General features: G+C 42.5%; 2 protein-coding genes and 1 long non-coding RNA gene across 12 annotated transcripts in view; 1 reads left to right on the top strand and 2 right to left on the bottom strand.

Annotated features, from left to right (window-relative positions):
* Positions 1–2348, bottom strand: part of MSANTD1 (Myb/SANT DNA binding domain containing 1) — a 45250-nt gene extending 42902 nt beyond the window's left edge. The window contains exon 1 of one of the 7 annotated variants that reach the window (XM_064712150.1): positions 2296–2348. In XM_064712150.1, coding sequence (XP_064568220.1) covers positions 2296–2311 — 16 coding nt within the window. In that variant the 5' untranslated portion in view covers positions 2312–2348. Of the gene's footprint in view, positions 1–576; positions 687–1095; positions 1183–2295 lie in introns of those variants that run through there. The other 6 variants (XM_064712154.1, XM_064712153.1, XM_064712152.1 and 3 more) reach the window with 6 other exon arrangements.
* Positions 2349–3693: 1345 nt separating this feature from the next.
* Positions 3694–4593, top strand: LOC135447236 (uncharacterized). The gene is made up of 3 exons (XR_010440028.1): positions 3694–3835; positions 3947–4033; positions 4399–4593. It is a non-coding gene; the product is annotated as an uncharacterized LOC135447236 (long non-coding RNA).
* A 9913-nt stretch (positions 4594–14506) lies between these two features.
* The window catches only part of HTT (huntingtin), an 82052-nt gene continuing 70069 nt past the window's right edge, over positions 14507–26489 (bottom strand). For all 4 annotated transcript variants that reach the window (XM_064710237.1, XM_064710240.1, XM_064710238.1 and 1 more), the window contains 7 exons: positions 23994–24184; positions 23439–23553; positions 23059–23272; positions 22810–22915; positions 21299–21461; positions 20501–20661; positions 14507–19517 (listed from right to left, as the gene is read on the bottom strand). In XM_064710237.1, coding sequence (XP_064566307.1) covers positions 19304–19517; positions 20501–20661; positions 21299–21461; positions 22810–22915; positions 23059–23272; positions 23439–23553; positions 23994–24184 — 1164 coding nt within the window. In that variant the 3' untranslated portion in view covers positions 14507–19303. The remainder of the gene's footprint in view (positions 19518–20500; positions 20662–21298; positions 21462–22809; positions 22916–23058; positions 23273–23438; positions 23554–23993; positions 24185–26489) is intronic.

The raw sequence follows: 26489 nt of genomic DNA, 5'->3' as shown, positions 1-26489 counted from the left end.
AAGTCAAATCAAGAAATTCAGCTTCTCATCAAGGACTGTGTTTTAGATTCTGATTTTTTTTTTTACAGCTGAAAAAATTATAATGAGTCATTTGGCACCAGAATATTACACCTGATATGAACAGCACCAGACATGACATTGTGTAAACACACTCTCACCCTTTCAACTGGCCCACTTACCTCAGGTCCATCTAAAGCTCTTACATGTTTTTTCTAAAGCAGATTTGAAAGACCTATGACTAATTAAATCTATTGCTATTAGTGTGAGTAGTCCACACTTAAATTAAATTTTTTAAGAAGTTATGAACCAGCAGCACATTCATTACCAGAGTTTCTTTCTAGAAGATAATTGGATGCCATAATTGGACTGATGGGACACATCCTTACACCTGCATGTTGCTTCAAGGGGACTCTGCTTGCAGGCAAGGGTTCTCCAGACCCTCCAGCACAGCATGATGGACTATCACAGGATTACAGTCATTCTGCCAAGACAAGGACTCAGCTTACCCTTCTAACTTTGTCTTGGTAACACCTGAACCTTACCCCTCAGTTTTGAAAAAGATAAGGAAAAAGTTACCCAGGTAGAAGGATCCAGGCACCCCATGATAAAATTCAGTATTTGGTTTCAGTGCAGCAGGATGCATGGGATGTGTTAAACCCATTTCAGAAGGCTCAGCAAAAAGTGAGTTTCAGTGCAGGGGGTGGTAACAGGTGGGCTCTGGGCATGTCTGCAGTGACCAGCCCACCAGTAAATCTCCCCAAGCTGAGCAATATTTTCCCCACTTTGAGAAGCACATGTGTGATTAGAAAAGTACTTCCACAGAACAAGCACCTAGGAGCTTCAGGTGCTCTGTGCAACTCAAGGCTCCCCTTTCTCCTGTGCCTGCTCCAGTGGGGTCCCCCTGCCCTGCCCTGCTCCCCTGAGCACAGTTCCCTGCTCTGCAGGGCACAGCTGTCAGTGGTGCACAGCTCCAGCCCGCTGACACAACTGTGAGTGCTGTGAGTGGGGACTAAGGGGTTAACCCGGCTCGCAGGCATGCATTAAACCGTGCTGAGAGCATTCCACAGAAATACCATCCCAGAAGGAATAGCCAACCTGACAGACTCTGTGTCTGGGCAACACACAAATCCACTGGCTTTTGAGGGCAGCAGCAATAGGGCATTTTGTCGGGTGCTCAGGAACCTTAGAAACCCAGGGCACAGAAAATTAGCCATTGTATGGACAGCTGCAGGGGGGGGAGAAAGCCCTGGAAAGCCATTTATGCAGTATTAGCTGTGAAAGATGCACTCTGCTTTAAGCAGACTCATTTCGAGTTCTACCACCTGTTTAAAAGGCAAAATACTTCCTCATTCCTTTTAAAAGCTGTGGCTCAGTCCCCCCTTCTCCCTGCACACACCTAGAGGAGAGCACAGAACCTGTGGCTGCATCCCAGACACTGATCCCTATCAGGCTGCCCAAACCAGAGCCTGAGCAGCCTCTCAGGAGTTTGCTGTAAAAGCAATTGGAACTGCAATTAACAACAGCACATCTTAGCACAGGGAAAGACTTCTAACTAGAAGCTAATTAGGAGGGCAAACACTGAAGCTTGTTAGCTGAGATGCTAATGAGAATTATACTTGAGTGGCAGCAGACTAGCTATTCAGAGTTAATTAGAAGCCTCAGCTGATGGTATATTGCTCTTAAGAGCTTTCAAAACAAACAACTGGAAAAACTGTCCTGCAGCTAAGGATCCAGCATGCCACGTTGAGTAATTCATGGGCAGCCAGAAGATTACACTGAGGCATCAGGGCAATTTAACAGCATGTGGAGATGGAGGAGAGGAGGTTTTTAGGAGGTGCTCCCCTGGATTTTCAAAGGATCTGCTCATCCTCATCCGTGGGTGGCAGCCGTGCCCCTGTACCACACAGAGCTGATGGAACAGCACCCAGCTGCACAGAGGGTGGGCAGGGCAGCTGCCACATGCCCAGGGAATCCTCACCAGCCTTGTGCAGAGCGGGATAAGGACCTGGGCTGGCTCAAGAGCACCTGGCAGCTTTCCTATCCCATCCCCAGCCTCTCCCACCCCAGCCCTCAGCTCTCCTCCAGGACAGCTGCTGCTGAGAGCTGCACCAGGTGAAGCTGCAGCTGGGTGCAAGGTGCTCTCACTATGCCTTTGCCTTCCTGGGGCACAGGAGGGGTTTACTCTCCTCCTCTCTTTGTGCAGAGAGGGGGCAAAGAGTAAATCAGGGCACTTAGAGGGGGAAAACCTGTTAAATGTAACGTGGCTGCAATGGGGATGGTGAAGTGTGGCCTTACCTGGGCTGAGTTGCATGGCTGATTCCTGCTCTGGGCACAGCCAGGGAGGCTGAGCAAAGGGGCTGCGTGTTTAAATGTTTCCTCTGAGCCTGATTGGAAGCACAAGAGCCAGTCAGGGGCAGGGGAGAGGCTACTAAACTCAAAGTAGGTTGCTTGTTTCAGGAAAAGGTTGGATACTGGAGAACCTCCACACTGCGCTCATGAAAACACATGAAAACGTTCAGTCTCACAGAGGAGAGAAGTGCTCCAGAATAATTGGGGGATTTTCAGTTTTGCAGAGGCCCTGTTTGCACTAAAACTTGCAGCAATTTAAGCAAAACCTGGTTTTAATTCTATTTATTGAAACCAATTGCAAACCCATGTGGGTACTCTTAAACAGATTCAGCTTTTCCAAAAGAAAAAACACTGCAAATCAGATTTCAATTAAAGCACAGAGGAGCATCCACAAACGGTTTTACACCAGTGTAATTAAGTAGATTTCAAAGTTTAACTTCAGTTTAACTAATTTAACTTAAAAAAAACTTTAAAAAGCTTAACTTAAAACAAATGTGACTTTTAATGCAGATGGGAGCTGGCAGTCACTGGCTGTTGGAATATGGGAGAGTAGGGAACTTTGCATACTGAAACCTCCCTGTGAGAGTGCTGGGAGTGAATAGCTGTAAATACACCCTTCACACAAACCTTTAAGTGTCTGCAGTAGTCAGTGTGAAAGTATAAAAATGAAGAGTAGACACTAACACTGTCAACTATAATCCATACATCCATTTCTTTCATAAAGGAAAAAAAAATCCTGGTGCATAAGCAGTATCCTGAAGAGACAAATTTACTTCACTAGAGCTTTGGGAGCCCTCATTTTCACTCAATGTATTTGAAGCAAGAGTCCTGGATTGTGGTTATTCAGGTTTAACAGGACTTGGAAATGCTGGCTGAAGCTAGAGGCAGAATTCCCCCACACCAGAGGGATGCAGCTCTGGGTCTGACCACGCTGCAGCTGGCTGGAGATCATCCCAGCCCCAGCCAGAGGCAGGAGCAGCCCACAGTGACCAGGACATGATGGGGGGTTTCACAAAACATTTCTAAACCCTTTCCAAACCCACCAGAGGCTGTGCCTGCCATCCCAGGGCTGGATGCATGGCCTGGGGGTCGCCTTGCACAGCTGCTCTGGGTTTAGTGCAAAGTGTAATAAGCTGCTTGGCAACTCAAACCAGGCTAAATAAAAGCAGCAGAAGAGATTTAAGTAACTCATAATAATGCTTCAGAGAAGATTTACTGGTGGGTAACTAAGGGTAGGGATAGAGGTACCTGTAGGCAGTGCTGACAAACTGCCTGGACACAGTCCAGCACAGCACACGATGAAAGGCCGCTGCTGTCCTCTCCACCCCCCATCACCCAGGGCTTCTGGTGGATTTTCCCTGTGTGAAAGACTGTGAAAGGAGCCTTCCCAGAGCTGCAGCCCAGCTTGGAAGCAAACCAGGGCGAGGCTCTGGGTGTTCCCAGGGTTTGTACTGCTGACAGCAAGAAGGTACAGCTGCAGGGACAGGTGGGCAGAGCTTGGCCAAAGCCTTGTTGGCATCTGTCTGCCCTTTGTGGCCATCCCAGGGCCTGGAGGGGGAGGCTGGGACACTGCTCTCAGACACAGCTTCATCCACAGGGTGTGTGTCTCCAAGAGTGCTGGACAGCAATTCCAGTGCCTGAGCTGACAGTATGCAGTACTTACCCATAAACTGACCACTAAAAGGTGAGTTTAGCTAAGACTAATCTTTTTCTCAGAATCAGAGCTGAAAACTGAGTTCTCTGGTTACCTTATGCTATCTTGCTAAGCAATCTCCTTGTTCCACAGACTCCCCAAACACAGCAATAATTTTCCCCCATGGATTGAGGAGGATGGCACCATCTCTTAACATCCTAGCAAGCAAACTGTAACTCTCCCCATTTGTTATGTGTGCTTGTTGCAATCTTCCCTCTGCAGAGATAAATGTACAGCTTTAACCCTGAATTTCATCTATTTCCTTTCTCCTGACTGTGAATCCCTTTCAGTATTGCTAACTTCACACTGGCTTGCACACAGCATCCAGCTCCACAAGAGCCCAATTTTCCTTTCAGGCTGATGATCTCCTGCTGCAGCAGCATCAGCTCCCCCTGCCAAGGAGCCCTCCCTGCCAGCCCTCCTCTCCTGGCCCACGCTGTACACCTGCAGCAAAACTGCACAATCTGTGGCAGATTTTGCCTCTTTTTCTCCCCCAGAACGGGGCTGCTGCTTGGCTTGCATTGCAGCTCCCTGGGGATCAGTGTTTTAGCTCTGCAGGACATACTACCCCAGGTCTCTCTCTTGTAATGGTTTTAATTTTTCATCATGCTCAGAGCACTGCCTGCTGTCTCTTAAGCTTTCATATGCACTGGGGAATTTCTTTTGCTTGGCAAATATTCATGGGTTTATCAAAGATTATGTCTGGGTTTTCTAATAAAGGGGTTTCTAGTAATGCCTCTGAATTGACTTTTTTCCCCCTAATTCGCAGTCTGATCTCTCACAACTGACATAATGCCCCAAAATTGCAACACTGCACCTTTAATCTTAGATCACTCACCAGTCCTCTTTTTCTTCAGGGAAGAAAAGAGAGAGAAAAAAAGGCAGTATCAGGAGAAGTCTCTTCTTTGTTGAAGTCTTTGGCCTCAGGTCAAGAAGGCTTTTCATGGGAAAGCCCTGCCTTCCCTGGAGAACTTGCATAAAACCCCATTCTCTGCTGCTGCCTTCACCCCTGTGCCCTCCAAAGGCAGGGCTGTGTCTGTTTTCCTGTGCTGCTTCCTTCCCTCCACATTTATTTTTTGCTAATCAGGTGCAGCTATTGCATCACGCAGGAGGTGACTAAAGGAACTTTCAGCCTAGAGAAAGTAGTGAATTCATGATGCTGCTTTCACTATTCTAGGGATTACTAGTATCTGTTTTGTCTGGCTATGTGTTGCTAAAACAATTTGGCCACAGTTTAACATAGGCCGGTTCCTACTTTCACATGTGTTAAGCAGTTCTGTATTTCTGGCATGACTGTAATCCCAGCATGCTGAAATTCCAAAACTCCCTGTATGCCACTTATTCTGTCCTTACCACACAACAGTCACACTGTCACTTGATTTTCATTCAGCTTCCTGCAAGTTTCTCTTCTCTCACGTGCTGATGGCAGCAGTGCAGCTTTCCCTGAGTATTTCCTTTTCCCTTTTCCTTTTCCCTGGCACTGCTGTGCTCTCCACTGATCACTTCTTCTGCTTTGCACTGCTACCTGCACAGTCTGATTCTCCAAGCCACCACTTGTGTCCCTTCTCTAACTTTATTAATTTTATTGCATTTTACCTCCTCGATGTCTTTGTGTCTTTCCTTTGCACAAGCACAGGAGCACTACTCAAAGCACTTTCCATTATGTCTCTCAGCTCACAAATTTCCTTTGCTTGCATCCCTTCCTTCCCAGAGGTTCCCCATAGGCCCTGCAGGCTGTGGGAGATGGGCAGGAGAATCCATGTGTGATTTTCTGGGCAGAAGGAAGTTTATTGTACCCATGCCCTACCAAACAACTGCATCAGTGCAGTGCTGGGGCAGAACCAGCACACCCTGCTCCTCACTGGGGCTGCTCACCCTGGCCTTGGTTGTGCAAGAGGGGCAGCACTGCCGGGATCACTGGGCTCACATCTGCCCCGTTTATACTGGTGCAAACACCAGCAGCAAGAATCACAGACATTAGTGAGCTAACACCAAGTTCAAGTACTCTCCAACATTTTTGCTCAAGTTTTTATTCTCCTTAATCACTGCTGAGTTCATCTTGAAGATTTGTGAACATCCTGCATAGCTTGGCCATTTAACTGCCACTTTTCCTGATTCTTGTTAATACTTGTCAATTTTCCTATCAAAACTCTTTAAAGGATTTTTTTTCCCTACATTTTTCAAAAATAGGATTTTCCCTTAGCTTGGCAAGTCTATTCCTGTTCCCATCCTAATCCTGCTAGAGAATGTGCATTGCTCATTACCCTCAACAACACATCTACTCTTTTTCTTGCTTTTCCTTTTTCTGCATGTCAGGCAGTTCTGCAGCTTTACTCTTGTAAGTTGAATAAAGCTCAGTTTCTGCACCCATTTCTTTTCCTACGAGTCCAGCTGAGGCAGAAAGCCCAGGAGCCTTCACTGTGCCCTCCACTCACAAAGCAATTCTGAATTTCTGGTTGTATGCACAGATAGATACCACAGCTCACATTTGCCACTGGGTGCAAGCACAAAAAGGTACCTGCTCCAGAACAACAACTCAGTTCTATTCCTGTGAGTGTATCCACATGGGAGACAAGGTGATCAGCGGCCAGCATGGATTCACTAAAGGAAAATCAGCCTTGACCACCTGACTGCCTCCTACAAAGGAACAACTGCCTGTGTGGCTGAGGGGAGATTTTTGTCTACCTTGACAAAAAATGGATTTTGTCTACCTTGACTTCAGCAGGGCTTCATGACATCCTTGTAAGCAAATTCAGGAGTTGTGGGCAGTGTGAGTGGGGAGTGAGGTGCATTGAGAACTGCCTGAATGGCAGATCCCAGAGGATCATGATCAGTGGCACAGGGTCCAGCTGGAGACCTGTCACCAGTGGTGTCCCCCAGGGTGCTACACTGGGCCCTGTGTTGTTTAACTTGTTTATCAATGGCCTGGATGAAGGAACAGATGCCTCCCATGCAAGTTCCCTGCCAACACAAAGCTGGGAGGAGTGGCCAGTGCCCCAGGGAGCTGTGCAGCCCTTCAGAAGGATCTCAATAGGCTGGAGAGGTGGGCAGAGAGGAACCTTCTGAAGTTCAGCCAGGGCAAATGCAGGGTGCTGCTCCTGGGCAGGAACAAGCCCACGGAGCAGCCCAGGCTGGGGCTGACCTGCTGGGGGGCAGCTCTGCAGAGAAGGGCCTGGGGGCCTGGTGGACACAAGGTGTCCATGGGCCAGCAGCGTGTCCTTGTGCCTGACAGGGCCAATGGAGCCCTGGGGTGGGTTAGGAGGAGCAATGGTGCCAGCAGGTCAGGGGAGGGGATCCTGCCCCTCTGCTCAGCCCTGGTGGGACACATCTGGAGTGCTGTGTCCAGTTCTGGGCTCCTCAGGACAAGAGAGACATGGAGATCCTGGAGTGGGCCCAGTGACAAAGATGATGAAGGGACTGGGGAGTCTCTCTTGTAAGGAAAGGCTGAGGGAGCTGAGCCTGATCAGCCTCAAACTGAGAGGGGACCCCATCAATGCCTGCCAGTACCTGCAGGGAGGGTGTCAAGAGGGTGGATCGGGCTCTGCTCAGGGGTGCCAGCAGCAGGACAGGAGGCAATGAGCAGAAACTGATGCACAGGAAGTTCCACCTGGATATGAGGAAGAACTTTACTGGTCTGAGCACTGGAACAGATTGCACAGAGAGGGTGTGGAGTCTCCCTCACTGTGGCCCCTTCCAACCTCACTCATAGTGCGATTCAGGGGGTCTCCTCAACCATGTCCTGAAAAGAAAGTTCTCCCTCTTTAGCACAGCCTCCTGTTGCAGCACTCCCTGTCATAAAAACATCTACCTTTTGCTTGTAAGTTACCACATACTGCAAAAATCCCCATTGAAGTGTGTGCAGGAGTATCCCCCAGAATGAAAGGCTCTGTGTGCATTTAATAATGAAATGCCCATTTGATGTGTAGAACCAGATGAAAGCACAGATAAGAGCAACTGGAAACAGCTTGGATATTCCAGCTTCAGCCTGATAAGACTATGCTTTTACCCTACTATTCTAAATGTCTTTTTTCAAAACAAAAATATTTCATAAGGAATTTTATAATAATGGGGGAGCTTTCATGTCCCATCTGAAAGGGCTCCTTGAAACAGATTTAAAAAGCAAACATCAAGGAAGACATTAGGACTGTACCTCACTCTTTCATCAGTATATATAGTTCCTAATGCACATCAGGTGCCACGGGAACTGCTGCTCAAGGTTAAAGCAAGGTCCCTATGAAAGGGGCAATTACTCTCTAGTGACAGATAAGGAGAAGAAAGTCAAAGCTAAACCGTGCGAGCGGGAAAGGCAGGAGTGCTCAAAGTGAACTGGAAAAGCTGCAAAAGCCTTTAGCTCAGGAAGAGGCCACTTCAGCACCTGGCTGTGAATTCAGGTTTTAATCTGTCACCAACAGTCCCTGGCAGGCTGTCCCTCAAAGGCAGCTGGCAGGAGCCCCAGCGTGGAGCAGGGATGGGGGCTCGTGGGGCTGGGGCTGTGCCTGCACTCTGCTGGGCTGGCGGAGAAAAGCCTGGCCTCTGCATTCTTCTTCAGTACTAAAAGCAGAATTAAAGCATGTTTTTGAAAGGAAAATGAAAACCAAAGCTCATGTCCAAGAGCACCAAATTTGGTGGAGGATCCAGGAATCCCCGTTCCACCCATGGGAAGGTCTGGAGCCAGGAAGGCTGACCCTCCGTGGGGGAGAATGAAACTAGGGAACATTTAGACAAGAGAGGCAAACACAGGACGGTGTGGGCTGCATCCGTGGGGCTGAGGAAGCTGGCTGATGTCACACAGGCTGTGGCCATCAGAGGAGGTTCCTGAGGACTGGAAACAAGCATCATTTCTGTCCCCCAGCAGGAGGATCTGGGAAACCAGTGCCTGTCACCATGATATTTTCTGAAAAATCCCTTTGCCAGGATTTTTCTCCTGAGAAGCTGAGAGGCCTCAGAAATGAAATGTAAACAATAATTATCTGCGGCTGTGGAATGCAACAGGTGCATCTGTGATTGGTCTCATGTGGTTGTTTTTAATTCATGGCCAATAACGGTCAGCTGGCTCGGACTCTCTGGTCAGTCACAAGATTTTATCATCATTCCTTTCTATTCCTTGCAAGCCTTCTGATGAAATCCTTTCTTCTATTCTTTTAGTATAGTTTTAATATATCATTTTCTTTTAATACAATATATATAATAAAATAATCAATCAGCCTTCAAGATTCTCATCTCTCCCCTCATGCTGGGACCCCATGAACACCATCACATGTGCCTGATAAGCCTGAATGTTCCAATGAGCACTGGTACATCAAAATTGTGTAACTTAAAAGTAACACCTTTTCAAAGAAGAAACTCTCTGGAATGTGATCAAGAAACCAAATAAGGCAAGAATAATACCTGTGAAAATTCAAATCATCAGATTCTCACTAGAGAAAAATGCAGCAATATGAGGAGATGCAACTGTAACTAGAAAAAGGAGAAAAACTTTTAGTATTTTTGATTTTCAGGAGAAGAAAAAAAAGCATATTTGCTTTCCTCAGGTGGATGAAAGGCACCTGTATAAAAAGAATAAAGACAGTTCTGGCTGACTCTGGAATAGTAATTTGCAGGGAAAATTGTAGTTCAAAGAAAAAATTAAGTATTTATTCTTTTCATAATCAAATACAAAGGAACACTCAAGGTCTAAGTCGGAGGAAAAAGAACACTACTAAGAAGCAGTTTCAAGTTCTGCAACCTTCTTTCAACTTATGTTGGAATGCATGAAATAAAAACCTCTCTGAGTCCCTCAGAGAGAGAAAGGAATGCAGGGATTGATTTAGAACCTTTAGAGAAACTGAAATATATTAAAGCACATATTAATATAATATAGCTATATAAAATAATAATATAATATAATATATTAAAGTAAGATTGTAAGTTTTAGTTTTAAGTAGAAATATATCTTAAGTGCCTTAAGACACTGTGTTAGCCAGTGAAAAGCCCTAGAGCCTAGTTTAAAGTTCAGTAGTGATATCTTTCACAAAATTAACTTAGCTCCAGACATAATGAAAACACAGCAGAACATTGCTTGCATTTCTAGATAGATCAGAGAGAACTATTTGTGTGAACAGACAGAACTACATGGGTAAATTTTGTGTAAGAACTGACACTACTTTCACACATTAGAATTAAGCTCAGAGGGCTGTAGGAAGAATGTTTTAGAATCGTGGTTTTAGCTGATTGGATGATTTATGAATAAAATCTCTCAATATTGGGGTGCAAAAAAGGTGGCAATAACTTCTGCTGCTGCTGGGAACATCAGGACTCTATGCCAAAAGCTTTTAGCACACACTTTAATACTCTGAACTCTTTGCCTTCAAGACTGATGTATTCATGCAACAAACAACTTCACAACAAATGCTCCTGTCTCTTTGCAGACCCAAGACCCACTCAAAATTCAATAAACTTACTACCACAGCTTACTGAAAATGGGTTTCTTTCCCTTGCTGCTCTATAAACAGCTAGAGTGCAAGAGAAAGCTAAACACAACAATCAAAAATGCCCTCACACCTTTAATAACAGGCATCTTCAGGCATAACATGGTGAGGGGGACAAAGCCATTGAAGGTGAGGAATGAGAAGATGCTGTTTCCTACCATCCCTTGGTCCCTGGGCTGAATTTTGCAATCACATTACATGAAGCCTCCCTTTCCCAGGAGGAACCATGCTGGCTCTGTCCTGCAATGTCCTTAAAAGTATTGCAAATGCTTCTCTGTCCTTGGGTGCACCACAGCTGTTTGGTCTCCAAGGAGACCTCTTCGAGGTCCCCAGACTGCCTGGATTGTGATATATTCTATATGATATAGCCAGTGATGATGTATCATATATTTGCACAGAGAAAAAGTAATGACCTGCAACAGGCAGCAATGAACCATGCAACTGTGGGTGGTTGGGAATTTTTTTAAACAAACATGGATACTTTTCCCTGTCCATAACTGGCCCTCAGTGGACAAAAGGTCCTTTACTCACAAAAAGCACACACCAGGCTGCTGCACTAATCCTATCCTTTCTTCCTGCATCACATCCTGGAGCTTTAGAGCAGAAAAGCACAAGGGAATAAACATATGTCAGACAACCCTCATCACTACCCCTTTTTGGGCTCTGCTAAAAAGTTAACTTTTAATTATTTTCTTTTGAATGGATGCCCATCTCATGACAGGCTTTGAAAATCTCTTCAAAATATGTAATTTAGAGCTAAATTCTTGTTTATGCTACTCAACTTCTAAAGTTATCCTGTCTACATGAGATTTTATAGCCAATAAAACATGACTGAGTACACATGAAATAATAAATTTGATCTCCTGTCCTGATTTTTTTTCATGCAATTAAGCTACAGAGAATAATACAGTTTAATCATTGTTAGTTTGGGACTGGCATTTATATTTCATCCAGAGTTAATGCAGTCAAACTGAGAACAAAAGCAGCACAGACAAAGGAGAGGCAGACCTCACCAAGTTAATAATTAATAACCACTTTTGATGATATTTAACCCATCAGCAAAAACACAAAAGAACTTTGGGCACTCCAAGTCTCACTGTAACAAACTGAGCACCTCATGCTTTCCCCAGTGCCCATGGGGCAGCAATCTTTTCAAGTGTAACACGATAACTCAACGTGACTTCTTGCAATGCTCCAGCATCACCCCGGACTCATCATTATTTTCACAGGTATAATGTGCACTTTGGATTTTTATGGATCTAAGAGAAATAGATTTGCTTCATCCTGTCATCTGAGACAACTCAACTGGAATCAGACCAGGTCTGCTGTATGTTTCCCATGCAGGGATACTCTCCAAGCCCACAGTGGGAGAGCTGGAAAATTAACCTGTCAGCATAACACAAGCCTCTGTTTACCACTGAGAATGTGACTTGGTCCCAGATAATGTTTTCTGAAGCAGCAGGTCCTTTCACCATTACTGTTAGTGCTGCCTGCAAGTGTCCCAGCTGCCAGATCATGTTTCTCACTTTTTTTGTTAATATTATCAGATCACACAGCAATGGGAACAGGTATTATCCACAAGCTCACATTTAAATAACTGCAGTATATAAATATGTTGCTTCAGTAAGCACAAGATAGAGCCATCCCCAAGACAACCACAAAAACAGCAAAGCAGCAAAAGAATAGATTGAAACATTTGTGGAAGCATTTGATTTTGGTACTGATGAATGTAAACATCTGAACAATATTCTTAGATTGCTACATTAGGTAGTAAAAATTTGCAGGTTTATTTGGTCCCCTTCTAAAGGTTCACTTATTCGGGACTTCCAATTAATTAATAAACTCCAGGTACTTTGGATCACTCAGCCTTATCCTGTTAGTCACATACCAATCTATTGATCACATACAAACTTTTATTTTAAAGCATTCAACAGGTGAAATATTTACTCTGGCAGCTAAGGCAGAGGAAAGAAGACAGGAGGAGAAGGAATGAGCTTAAGCCACATTACCAAGAGATGGAAGGATCAGAAGCCTGGAAAGCACTTAAAAATACCTCCCAGATCTGCAGCATCCAGTGTTCATTTAAAACAGTGGTAGTCAGAGGCAGTTAAGAAGGCAAAGAAAAATTACTATGAACAAAGTGTAATTAAGAGTATCTGCCCAAACTTGCCTGAAATAAAAGTTAAACAATGAATCGTGTTATTTTCATAGATGTTAAATCAAATGCCAAAGATGATATTTGAAATGTCAACATTAACAAGACACACCAAGAAAAGTTAAGTGAGCAAGCTTTACACTTGCCTTTCCATTGGACAAGACAGATGCTTCAATCCTAGAGCCATTTAACAGCAAGACAGGGATGGAAACACATTCAGTGCCTCTTCCTCAGGGGAAGAAGGGGGTGGAAAAGACTAAGATTCTAATTTGGAGATGTTATTTCAACACTGACTTGAAGTTTTACAGTGCATAGAATTCAAGACGAGCTAGATTAGCAAAACTTTTGTATTTAAATGGTCTGACTTAATCTGGCTCACAGCTCTGTGGGCATCTGGTGCATGGTCAAAGCCAGCCCTCAGGGATGCATTTAGCTTGGAGCCCAAACACTGCAGCCTGGCTGTAAGAACTCCAAAATGTAAATAATGAGATAAAACAATAAGGTTGCACTTGATCAAAATCTACCCATGACGTTTGCAGCTTGAAGGGTAAGAAAATAGCACCTGGGGTAAGGGACTGTTCTGCCATATTTGGATGTGTACAGCATGGGAAAGATCAGAAACAAAATTAAGGTGGAATTATGGCTGCAATAGAAGAGCAGAAGGCTTGGCTCACCCCGAAGATAACATTCTATATAAACTGTATGAACTTTTTCATGTTCGTACTCCAAGTTTTTAACAAACCTACAAGTTACAAATCTTTTCATCTCTTCAAACAGTTATGCAAAACTTATGGTATAATTATGCTTAATTCTACAGGCAATCAAAGCCTTTTGTCTTGTAACTGGGGTGGAGCCCTGCCAATTCCCAAATGATGGCTGCAATATTCTTTACAGCTGCACTGTGAAAAAGCAGGAAAAAAAGCACAATACCTATACAGGGCAGGAAAGGCAGTGGGGAAAGCAAAAAAGTTCTAGCAAATTAAAAAGCGCTAGTCTGCTAAGTGCAATGCTTCATCTGCCTGTGCCTGGCAATTCATCTTTAGGGGTAATACCTCCAGAAATTAAATGTTTTTTCTTCTCTGAGTGACAAAACGATGAAGGCTTTATGACTGCAGCGAGTGTCCAGCTCTGCAGACAAAGGCACTTACCAGAGCCCAGCTCTGTCCCCCAGCTCCACGGCTGCACTCAGAGGTGGCACAGCGGCCGATCAGCCGCCACCAACGCCGACAGGGAACAACAAATGTACAAGAAGTTACTTTGACTCAGGACAAAACCTGCACGTGCTTTCTACATTAAGCTACTACTTCAAACTTTATGCCAGAGTTTCCAGGGAACAGCCAAGTGCTGCAAAGTTAATCAAAACAAGATGTCTCTGAGCCGTTGAGTACTGCGAGAGATCCTCCAGTGTTCAGCAGCAGGACCACCCAGAAATTTCTTTTAAGATGCAAGCCCAACAGCTGGGAAACCAAGCTTCAGCAAGTTAAACCATTTCTTCTCCTGTGTAACATTATCCCTCCCCAGCACTGCTGTGGATAAATACACTCTCATTCACAAATACAGCTGTACACTTGAATTTTGCCTTTTCTGATCTCATCTAGAATCCCAGAGAAGTTTTGGCAAGCATGACTGTTAGATACAATTAAAAGCTCAGCCGTGATAGCTCTTGGTTAATTGCAAACAGCACTGTGATTGTGCAGCATAGCTACATTTGCAGAAAGTTCAAGTATTCTTGCATATCTTAATAATACTCAGTATTTGATAGTTGCTGGAAAGAAGAGATACTAGGGAAAAACTAGTAAAACGCATCAAGCCCTTCTTTTTAAATAACCAGAGAAAAATCACTTACAGTAATAGTTGCATTTTATTTTCTCTTTTTGTTTCAATGTGCAGTATTTTCAGCATTTTTTTTTTAACTTAAACATACATCTAAAAATTATATGCTTTTCTTTTCCCTTGAGTACAATTGCTTTTCAGGTTGGGGCTCCAAGCTTTTGCTCATCATTGCCCTCAAACTCTATCCCACCACAGGGTGCGTTACCTTATCCTTGTCAAGTTTATCCAACTGGATGGCGTGTACACACGGACTGATGGGAATGATAAAATCACACAAAATGCACATGACTAAAGCAGCACATGCTTCACAAATGCTCTGCAGCATTTATACCCAGTTACCTGAATGCAGCTAAAAACTTTATCAAGATATACCGTAGAAGCTCTCCTGGGTACGACTGTGGGATTCTCAAGATTTTTAAATGGATACTTAGGTAGCACGCACAATGAGTTCACCCAAAATCTCTGTATTAGGTTGAATTAACATCATTAATTTCCCCCAAATTTTGCTACATTGCTTACTCTAGTTTTTACAGCAGCTTGTTTTCACTTTAAAACACTTGAACTACTTAAAAACTAGCAAAGTATTTTGTCCTCTTGTAACTTTCAGCAATTGTGTCCTTATAACCAAAACTGTTTTAAGAGCAAAGCACCTACCATTGTCCCTCAGCTGATTTTTACCTTTAGCAGAAAGTTTAGTTGAGATTGTACTTGGAAAAAATCTGATTTACACCATGAATGTACTCATTTAGTTCCCCGTCTTCTCCCATCCCTTTCAATGACCGGGTAAGATCCTGAAGGACTGAATTTAATTAAACTGCTTATTGCTATTATTTATTGCTCATTATACCCTAAAATTTCTTTTATTATGGAAGCATAAATGCCCAGCCCTGACAGCTCCACAAAATGCTAAGACAAACCAGGTCTGCTGCTCTTGGAGAACTGTCTTTGCAGTGCTTTTGACACAACCTCCTTATTTGCTATATAGTTAACAGCCACTGAAAAAAGGAGAATGGCAAGACAGAATGCTCTTAAGGCGAGCTACTAGATATCAACAAATGACTTTTATCCCAAAAGGTTCCACTTGTTCCTCCCTTCATTTGACCAAAATTTGTCCAGTCATTACTCAGTGCTTTTGGAATGCTGCTGGTGTTAAAAAACAAGCAATGTCTTGGTGCTAAGAAGGCATTCCTACCAAAGCAAAAGTAACACACAGTCATTTGCTAGGTGCTTTAGGCAAGAAATGACATCTGGGTATACACTTCAGAGAAGATTTAAATAAGCTCACATTCAATTGCAACCGGAAAACAACATAAAGAGTAAAGAAAATACTTTGAACCCCACAAATAAGAACAGGTTTACAATAAGTTGTTGTTTGCAACTCCTCATTCTTGCACTCAGCACAAGCAGGGGGCAGGCTGAAATGAAACACAAAGCAAACTTTATTCAATAGGTCAGTGGGTAGCTGGTCCAAAATCCATTTATAACAACTTGGCTGGCATACAGAGTTCTCAGGGGAGGGCCACATTATAGATTTGGTAATGCAGTTTCTTTGACAACTGAATTGTAACTGAAGTTTTAAATATTAATCTGTCTCAAGTATGCTCCCTGTCATGCCACACCTCTCATCTTGTAAGGCTGCAAAGAAGCCACTTTTACTGCAAAGCACATTAAAGATGCTTCTGCTTTGTTTAGCCAGGACAACAAATGTATGTCTAAAGACCAAACATATTTCTACCCTGATCTCAATGAAAATATGAACAGCCTGGTTTTCAGAATTAGCTTTCTGTTTACAGCAAGTTAAAAACACTCTGTGAAATAAAATCTTGCATAGAGTCAGTCTCAAAGGACAAGCAGTATTTTTATTTCCTTTAAATGGAACATCAGAATCCCTTAATGGCCACTGTTCTGCTGTTACTACCCCTATGGCACACCTCATGGCTTGTGTCACTAAAAGCAGACAGGAGTGATTCTGAGTATGATTTCATTCCCAAAGAAATGAGGGTGTGGAAAGAATGTCCAGGAAGAAGAGAGGAAAGTGTGCTGCAGGGAAATGTCTGAACTGAAGCACTACTGCAGTGTGCTCCCACACTAGGAAGAGCCTTAAGCTCCAACTCCTTCAGGTCACAGAGGATTTCCTAAGAGGAGGTGCCCTTCTTTAGACACTTGGGACACATTACAGGAGGTACAGACACTACAACAACCTCCAGGAGAGGTTAAAACAGATGAAGTCATTACCAGTGAATCTGTGTGAGGTTAGAACCGAGTGCATCAGCTCTAGAGCTTGTCTTGAAAGAGGTAATGCAAATTCTTGCTCTAAGGCTGGCAAGAGGCATTTGAGAAATGGGAGTCTGTCACATCTATAATGTTTTAACCCAGCCGTGCTGACTGCTTAATTCAATGTATTTCTTCACTGGCTTGAAAGATTCTATAGCAAGTCCCAAGCTCGTTTGGAAAGTTTCAGAAAGGGTCTAGCTCCCGTGATCCCAAGGTAAAGTAATCAGCTGGTCTGTGTTAATCATGAGGAGCTTAAAATTATGAAGAATTTAACAGTTTCATAACACAACATATACTGTTATATGGTGAGAATTTGACTAACCTGATGCTTAAAAAATATATTAAAATCTATTTTTAAATTCTGGAAAATAGCTTACAAAAATATCTTCACTTAAACTATATATCATACAAAAACTGACTGGTGTGTGGGTTTACAGTACAAAACGATTATTGGTGATTACAAAAGGGAAGAGTGATCTATACTACCCCTTAATGCAAACACAGGGCATTATATTTCACTGCCTGGAATTAGACTTTTATCAGAATTAAGATAATTTCCAATATAACACAAAAACTTTCAAACAGTATCTATTTTATTAAACCTTTTTCTGAAACCCTGTTCAGTTTCTTTTAAAAATCACCACAGTGCTGTGGCCCAAGGAAGAAGAGTAACCCAACTTAGGACTGAAATAATTGCTCTAGATAATAAGATCTGTAGAGAGCTAAATACAGCAACATCTACAGTTGTTTCTACTGCCCATACTATCAATTTCCCCTACCAGTTTCTAAAAGGAAGCGACAGCAGTGGACAAATCCTTTGTAATCAATTTAAGGGCAGAAGTAACAATTTTTGGTCTAGATTGGAATTAGTTTAAATACATGGGTTTAATAAATACAAATATACACATCTGTATACATTAAATGTTGTCACATGTGTATAATTTCAACATATACATTATATACAGAAATACATACAGTACATGCTCCTCCTGACAACACTATCTCATTTTTCCAAGTGTCACCAAAAGGTGTGATAAGAAAATGAAGAGAGGTTGAATGTAGGATCTGACTGAGAACCAAGGTATCATTTCTCTATAATGAAAGACTTAAGTACAACTAAAGACAAATGCTGTGCTAGATTTCCTCATGTAAAGCTTAGGAATCAATGGCATTCCCTGGGTGGTGAGTAAAAGCTAAATCTGGCCCTGTGTAGTGTCCTGAAATTCATGGATATTTGTGTTTGTGTCTAAAGCATTATGGATACAACAGGTAATAAAAGAGGTTGTGTAATCTAACACTTTAGCCAGTCCCAAAGTAGACCACAGCAGCCTTCCGATTCTTTACTGCTACCACACATTTGTTCACATGAGAGTGGTCCAGATGACTCCATGGTCTCAGTTAGGAAAGGTCAAATGGTTGTTGACTACTGGGGAGCTTGCACCATTTTGTCTCTTAAAATGCTGTGCAGCAAATAAGAACAGTTTCTTAAGGATCTAAAGTTTGATCCAGAGTGACTAGTCCTCTTTCTTACCATTATGTCTCAAAATTAAGGAATTACAAAGAAGCTACAGTAAAGTGGATCACAAGAATGCCTCCTTAGTACAGTTTCTCAAGACAAATTAATCAACATATTCCAGTTTTAAAGCACTTTAAGAAAAAGTGAGATGCAAAACAAGATGTAATCTGTACATTAAGATGGATTTCCAAAAGGAACATGAATTCAAGAATGAGGAAAAAAAATGAGGACAATACAGATGTCAAGACATTCAGTAGCATGGCTTTTGTTCATCTCCAATTACAGCACAGCTCATGCACCACACATCTTACAATTTTACATACTGTACATAATATAGAAATATTTAAGTTAAAATTTCTTTCACTGATATACTGTACTCAAATTTGAAAACCTGAGAAGAAAAAAGAAAAACGTGTGGTTACGTATGTGCACTATATCTCTGGTATCACCAACACATACACCACTGGATATCAGAAAATCCAGAGAGAGAAATTACATGCTGGAAGTGTAAATCATAAAAGCCATTTTCTCTTTTCCTTGTTTGGGGAGACATTAGGAAACAAATTCTATTCTGTACTACACAACAGTATATACAGGTACATAAAACTATGAAGTTGGCTAATGACTGCATGTTGCAATAACAGTCTGTCAGTGCTTTACTGCTGCACCACAGTGGCTTCAGCTGCATATTGGGAAGAAGAGGAATACCAAATACCTTGCATGTGGTACTAGCTCATATTTTACAGCTTGGATGTGTGGCTTCTTTAGTCCCCACCATCACTTGAAAAACACTGACCTACTTCATTCCACTTAAGAGGTGTTTGGTGTCAACAACAACTACACTTGACTTCTCAGGTGATTTCCAGTGCTGCAGAGCACTTGTCCATGCATGCTGGAAGGAAAACTGACAGGTCCGTATTTATCACAAATGCAACCCCAGGTATTTTCTTCATCTTGCATTCCTCATAACTCATATTCCAACACTAGTCATGCAGTTCCACTACACATCAGGATGTTCAGCATGCTGTGACCTTGTGGACATTTTGCAAACAGGTCAGGAGGCGGTGGTATGGGGTTCCAGGAGATGCCACCACCTCAAACACCGACTGGAAGGCTCTCCGGTCCAGCTCCTCATCGATCTGGTGCCGGTAGAAGTCTATGGCCACCAAACAGAAGATGTTAACATCCACCTGCTCTGATTTCCCCATTCTGCTGATAATATGTGGAAGACTGAAATACAAGTTAAGGTTATAAAACGACAGACATTGTTTCTCTTTTGGTTTAGCAAAGAGTTTGGTTTAAACTCTGTTCTCCATTAAAACACTTTATTCTTAAGTTCACCAACAATGCTCAAGTGCAAATGCTGTCATCTGGCCATTAACTGCTACTACATAAATCCTATTTCTTCCTTAACATCCCACAATTTCTTATCCTCAGAAATTAATTTCAAGCTAGCAGTAGTTTTCTTTATCCATTGGAGCGAACGATGCAATCAGCAACTGCTGAGGGCCAAAGAGCACTGCTGAGGTTGGGACTCATTAGGATGTCTCAAACATGACAAATGGTCGTTTTTGTGTCTGCACACAAGATGCACTAGTTATTTTTCTGTTTGTTTCAGGGGTTTGTTTATTTGTTTTTAAATAAACCCAGCACCAATACCTCACACACATATATATATAAAGATAGATATATAGATAAATTGGAGTAAGTCTGTTCCAATTTATTGGACCAATACAATTCCATTGCCAAAGCCCACTGCTACTGCAGTGCACAGCCAGGGTGATAACTGCAAAATACAGTTTGGATGTAGAGGATAATTCTCTTGATTTTGAGTTTGTTGGCTTCTTACATTTTTCTTCAATATATTTTATCTTGCAGAAGGAATACAGAGCAAAGCTTTTAAAGGTCACAACAATACTATCTTGATGAAGCTTTTAAAAAGCCCTTCAAAGTAAGGACTTTCCCAATCATCTTGCATAGCCAAAAGGAACTGATCTTAAAGCAGTAGTTTTAGATAACTTTGTTCTCACAATCTGTTTAGATGTTCTCTTTTTTCCCTACAAACCTGAGGTACCAACAGCACAAAGCAATATACACCCATTACTATCTGCAGTAAAACTGCTTTTTTTGTGTCTTACACTTGTACTCTTATCCTTCAAGGCTTTACACTATAATTACCCAGAAATGCCACACATTCCATCTTTTTAGGATACATTGCCGAAATCCATTGACTGGTGGAAGCACTGACAAAAAAACAGGAAAGACTCCACATTGCCATTGCCACAGGTGTTCTTTGTGTGAAATTGGAGAGAGAGAGCATCACCCAGTCACGGACCATGGAGGATTGTCCAGTGCTATGCAGTGTCTGGAACACCTGCAAAATATTGTACACAGGAATAAAGACAGGGGGCATGGATATGGGAAAAAGTTCAGTTTCTCTTGTAAAGGTTCTCTCTGGCTACAAAGCTCTGAGGGTCACAAACTGGATTCCTGGGGACAACTCTGAGTCAAATGAATTAGTGAACTGGACTTGTGACAAATGTACCAAGCTGAAGTAATCACACAGAAATATACAACTTGTGTGGGGTATTTGCTTTTTATAGATCACATGTGCTGTGCACATGCACTCTCCAGTGATGCATAAGTCCAGCAGGTGCTGAAGAGCCAAAAGCCCAGAGGCCCAGCTGAAGCCACAGGGGCTTGCCTGTTAGGCTCACAAGGTGATGGCTCTCTCAGATCTAGAATCTGAGCACCAGGATCACAACCACTAACTTTCTCTTTATTTCTCATTATCAGTGACTGGACTGTCCTGCTGTGAGCTTTGGCCTCTAGGTGACATGGCAATTCTAGCCCTTGATGCTGCCTGGAAGGCAAAGCTCACAGCAGGACAGCTCAATCATGGCAGGTTTTTAGATCTAATTAACAAAAGTGGTATATGGCCCTTCAGCTGAGCTGTCAATTATTTAGAAATTTTCTGAAACATTTAAGAAAAATAAATGTATCAATACTACCTTATAAACTACTGTTGCCATGAATTGTGGGTATGGCTGCTGATTGGACAGAAATTCCCCAATGACTTTGTTCATTACATCTTGTGGGGGGAAAAAATCATCAAGGAACTGTGGAAGAATCCGAGCCACTACTCGAGCTTCAAAGGGAAATCCCTTCCTGATCCTGAAAATAATAAAAAATTAAATACATTATGATTGAATGTCAACACATATCTAGTTCTTTTCCAATTTAATTGGCAATGGAAAGAACATTTTCCTTTCATCTCTGGGTAGGCAAGCTCTCAGCACTGATGAATCCAAATCTTCATGTAATCTTAATAACAGACTTCCCAGAGAGGTCTATCACAGCTGTCAGAAGCTGTTACAGGTGTGTCCTTACCCCACACTCTCCCCTTTTCTGTTTTGAATAATCATATTTTTTGAAGGTCTGGAATTGTATCAGAGATGAGACTTACCAACAGGAATGCTGAAAAAACTAAACAAGAACAAAAAAGGACAGGGAGATCACTACTCCTAGTTATCAGAGGAAAGACCATTTATAAACAGAACACTAGTTTTCATTCATAACATCTTGGCATTTTTTATTCAAGTTCAGAATGACCAACATATCAAATGAGAAAAGCAAGCAGTATTGCTGTGTAAAGTGGGGAAAAGATACTCCAACCTAAAGACAACTTGTTTAACACTAATTGGAAAGTCTTGCTAATAAAGGCAGCATCTGTTGATGTATCAAGTTACCATCATGTGATTCTTCCCTGCAAAAGTTATTTTTTGCTTGTAGTAGTCACATTTGTTTTGCTAGCTCTTCAGAGTGATATATTCAAAAACACTCAAGCACTGCTCTAGTTCTGTTCTCACCAAGTACAGAAGTGAAACCCTCCTCCAGTTTTATGGAAAAACCACTGAACACTTTAAAAAATGTAAACCATTACCCACAAACTACTACACAAAATCTAACATGCTATACTCACTTAAGACAGCTTGAGATTGTCAGATCAAAACAGGGGTTTTGAAATGTTCCCATTAATGAGTTCCATGTGAATACAGAAGTTTTACTGTATCCTTCGCCTGCAATTACTTAACAGCCTCAGAAAGAGCAACTCTTGTGAGGAGGGAAGGGGGGAAAAAGTTTTCAACTCTTAGGGTGGTTAGAAAGATTATTTCCTGTAAACTGGATTTATATCCTTGATTATGTAGAAGACATCCTGAAAAGCACTTAAGAGTTTGACCTGAAGGGAGCTGGAAATACATTTATGAAGTATTATGGTTTGTGCAACACACAGTATCAGTTTGGACATGTCTGGTTTTCATTTACATTCCTGCACATTGGCGCTGCCTTCAGCAATTCCATCAGCGTTACTGTGTATACCAGGAGTGTAACTTTCAAGCAACAATAAGCAGAGAAACATCATTAATTAACTGTAAGAACTGTTAAATAGAGAAGTGATCAAGCAGTGGCAAACACAATCCTTTCCCTCTCAGAGCCCCATTTACACACTTTGTCCTCTTACCTATCAAAAAGGACAGATACTCGTTCCATAGCAACAATCACAGATTCACTGTCAGGAGCACCAGGATTTGCATCTGGGATACGGCTGGGGCTGATTTTTTCCTTTCCTAAACCAAAATAATTTGTTACAAGTTCACCGTGGATGTTAAAACACACTTCTTTTACTCTTGGTAACAAAAATAAATTAAGAAAATTAGCACTGTTAGCAAGCCAGTCTCCCAGCACATCAGAAGTATAAAAAAGTGAATACCTGTGTACATGCAAGTCAGCATCAATCCCAGGGCTGCCATTGCTCTGTGGGGGCTCTGCACATTCACCCTGTCAACACTCAGCTTAACCAGGGACTCACTGTCCAGCCTGGAAAGCTGCTCTGAAAGAAGGAGTCGTTCCAATCCTCTCAGGACACAGTGATAAATAATGGATGGTGTTGATTCATCACTTCCAGACACCATGACTCCACACATCTGAAATAAAGCAAAAAAAAAAAAAAAACCAAAAACTACTTGGTTTTGAGGTGTATTTAGGTCATCTTCTAGCAGCACACCAGAACAGCGTGAACAGCATCAGATATTAACAAAAAGACAGCTCATGTGGTGGTCTCAGGTTACACAACCACCCCTCACAACATACCTGTATAATTCCTGCAGAGAATTCAGGCCCTACATCAAGTGGGTAATTCTCAATCAAATAGAAAGCAGCTGCACACATGACCAAAATGTGCTCTTGGTTATGGATATTCACACAACTGCAAATGAGCAAAAACACTAGTGGTCACACCAAAGTTGTTTAGGTCACAGAGACACTATAAACAATTTCTAGAAATTCTAAGTATTTTTGAGATGAAACCTAAGCCCTTTTTAAAATCACTGAAAGTATTGCTGAGGTGCAATAAGAGAACATTGATTATCATGAAAATGACAGAAAAGTGAGGTTTAAGTAACACAGTTTACCAAAGACACGAAAGCCTGTACTATCAAACAGTTTTCTCATTCTCAAATACCATTTCACTCTGTAAATTAAACCTAAAATTGGTTTGGATGATATTTTCAATGAAAATGCCAAAACCTGCTTGATACAACAGCCTGCTCTAAAATGTACTGGCAACTGCCAACAACAGAGAGCCCTTTTGTTCAGACATAAACATGCAACAGTTTGGAGCCAGGGGGAAAGGGAGAAGAGTCTTACTGTGCTACTCCTCTCAAATTGGAGAGCAGATACTCGCTGATAATTGGAATGAGCTGCTTTGCTGTCTCATCCAGCAAGTCACACTCAAGGATATAAAGAATTCCATGCAGGGCTCCAATCCGACTTGGCATGTGGGTGCTCCTCAGGGTTGATTCCAGCAGTCGACTTACTGGTTCAGCCACAGCTTTATCCTAATACACCCAACAAGAGCACTCATTAGAAATCAACACTGTTTAAATACTGGCAAGTCCTGTCATTCAGAAATACCTGGAACAAATTAAAGAGCAGAAAATAGGGAACAAACCAGAGCCTGGCTTAAACTACTTTGAATAGATGTCACAAGACTAACACAATAAGACAAGAGATGAGTTGCAGATTAACTAGGAAATTGATGCTACTTTGTTTTATTTGTACAAAGTTATGTCATGATTTAAATCTAAAAAAACCCAAATAAGATAAGGATTAGCTCAGTAAATAGTACGTGCTGTTAAGAATATAGGACTTGAATGATTGACATTTTGTGGCCTTCAATTGCACAAAGGATGCTTCCATCTGAAACAGACTGGCACCAGACAACTATACTCTGCCATCTACTATATGTCTACTCAACTCATAGCACATCATTCCATTCACAGTCACAGAACAATGAGGCTGGAAGAGATCTCTAAGATCGAGTCCAACCTGTGCCCTAACACCTCAACTAGACTACAGCACCAAGTGCCATGTCCAGTCTTTTATAAACATCCAGAGATGGTGATTCTACCACCTCCCTGGGAAGATCACTCATTTATTATTCTCTGAGACCACTGGTACTCAGACCTGCACATCTTTCCCTCCACGAATTCTGTGATCTGGATGAGGGAATTAAGTGTACTTTCAGCTGGGCAGGAATGTTGATCTGCTGGAAGTGAGGGAGACTGCAAAAGGATCTGGACAGGCTGGATCAGTGGGCCCAGGGCTCTGAGGTTCAACAAGGCCGAGTGCTGGGTCCTGCCCCAGGGCCACAGCTGGGCCAGAGTGGCTGGAAAGGGCCCTGGAAAGGGACCTGGGGGTGCTGGGAGAGAGTGGCTGCACATGACCAGGTGTGCCCAGGTGGCCAAGAAGGCCAATGGCACCTGGGCTGGATCAGCAATGGTGTGGCCAAGCAGGAGCAGGGAGGGCAGTGACTGCCACCCTGTACTTCACAGAATCATTAAGGTTGGAAAAGCCCTCCAAGATCATGGAGTCCAGCCTTTGACCAAGCTGACCACCATCAACTCAACCACAGCACTGAGTGCCACGTCCAGTCATTTCTGGAACACCTGCAGGGATGGTGACTCTACCCCTTCCCTGGGCAGTCCATTCCAGTGCTTAACCACCCTTCTAGTGAAGAAATTCTTCCTAACAGCCAACCCAAACCTCCTCTGGCACAACCTGAAGCCATTTCCTCTTGTCCTGTCACCTGAGACAAGAGACTGACCCTTACTTTGCTATAATCTTTCAGGAACTTGAAGAGTCATAAGATCCCCCCTTGAGCCTCCTTAGGCTCCATCCTTAGGGAAATGGTTCAACTCAATGATCAAGGGTCTTTTCCAACCTAAATCATTCCACAACTTTATGTACAGTATTCAAGGTCAAGCTGGTATCAAATACTTCACTTCCTGTTACCAAAGTTACCAAATACCACAACTTACTGGAATGTACAAAATCTATTTTGAATTTTAGTTTTGGAAAGTCTTCTCCTTACTATCTAAGTAATTAGTGGAAATTACTTGCTTTATCTTGTCCCCTTACTCATGAAGTATCTAAGATACAGGCCAGTTTGAGACAGTGTCTGCTCTCTAGCTGCTCTTTTTAAGCAGATTTTCTATGTAGCTGAGCACAGAACAACAAGCAACTCCTGATGGAACCAGCTTCTTGTTTTTTAAGTCCCACCAAGCTGTTATATTCAGCTGTTTGCTTGTGAGAAGGTGTTATTAGCTCACTGAGTGGGAAATGACAGCCTAGTCAAAATAAGCTGATCTCTAAAACTGTTTCTGTATGTTTGCCATCACATTCCCAGCCTTCCCTTGCAGAGTTGCTGCTGCAATAGCTACTGAAAGCCCCACCCTAAAAGCCTTTCAGAATTTCTGTTACCACTATTACCCATACAGCTTTATATTAGTCTCAGAGTTTCTAGAAGTGCTAACTCCTTCCAAAATTATTTGTCATTTTTTTCCTAAACAACTACACTCTGAAATGTTCACTGGAAAGTACTTCTGGTCTACACATCTCAAGACAGAATGATGCAGTGGAGGGAAGAGTGAGGGAGAGAAAAGGGATACCTGACTATCTGGGACTATATTTTCATCACATGCACTGTCCCAGCCTCCCATGAGAGTACAGCCATTCCCCAGCAATACAAATCTAGCAAAAGCTGTTTCTGGCCTGAAGTGTAACAAATGAGGAGTCCAGGGCAAAGGCAACTCTGAACTCAATGCAACAAACCAAAAAGCACATTAAATTATGCTCAAACCT

This window comes from Zonotrichia leucophrys, chromosome 4 (assembly GCF_028769735.1).
Source record: "Zonotrichia leucophrys gambelii isolate GWCS_2022_RI chromosome 4, RI_Zleu_2.0, whole genome shotgun sequence".
Taxonomy (NCBI): domain Eukaryota; kingdom Metazoa; phylum Chordata; class Aves; order Passeriformes; family Passerellidae; genus Zonotrichia; species Zonotrichia leucophrys.
This window is presented reverse-complemented; position numbering and strand designations above follow the sequence as displayed.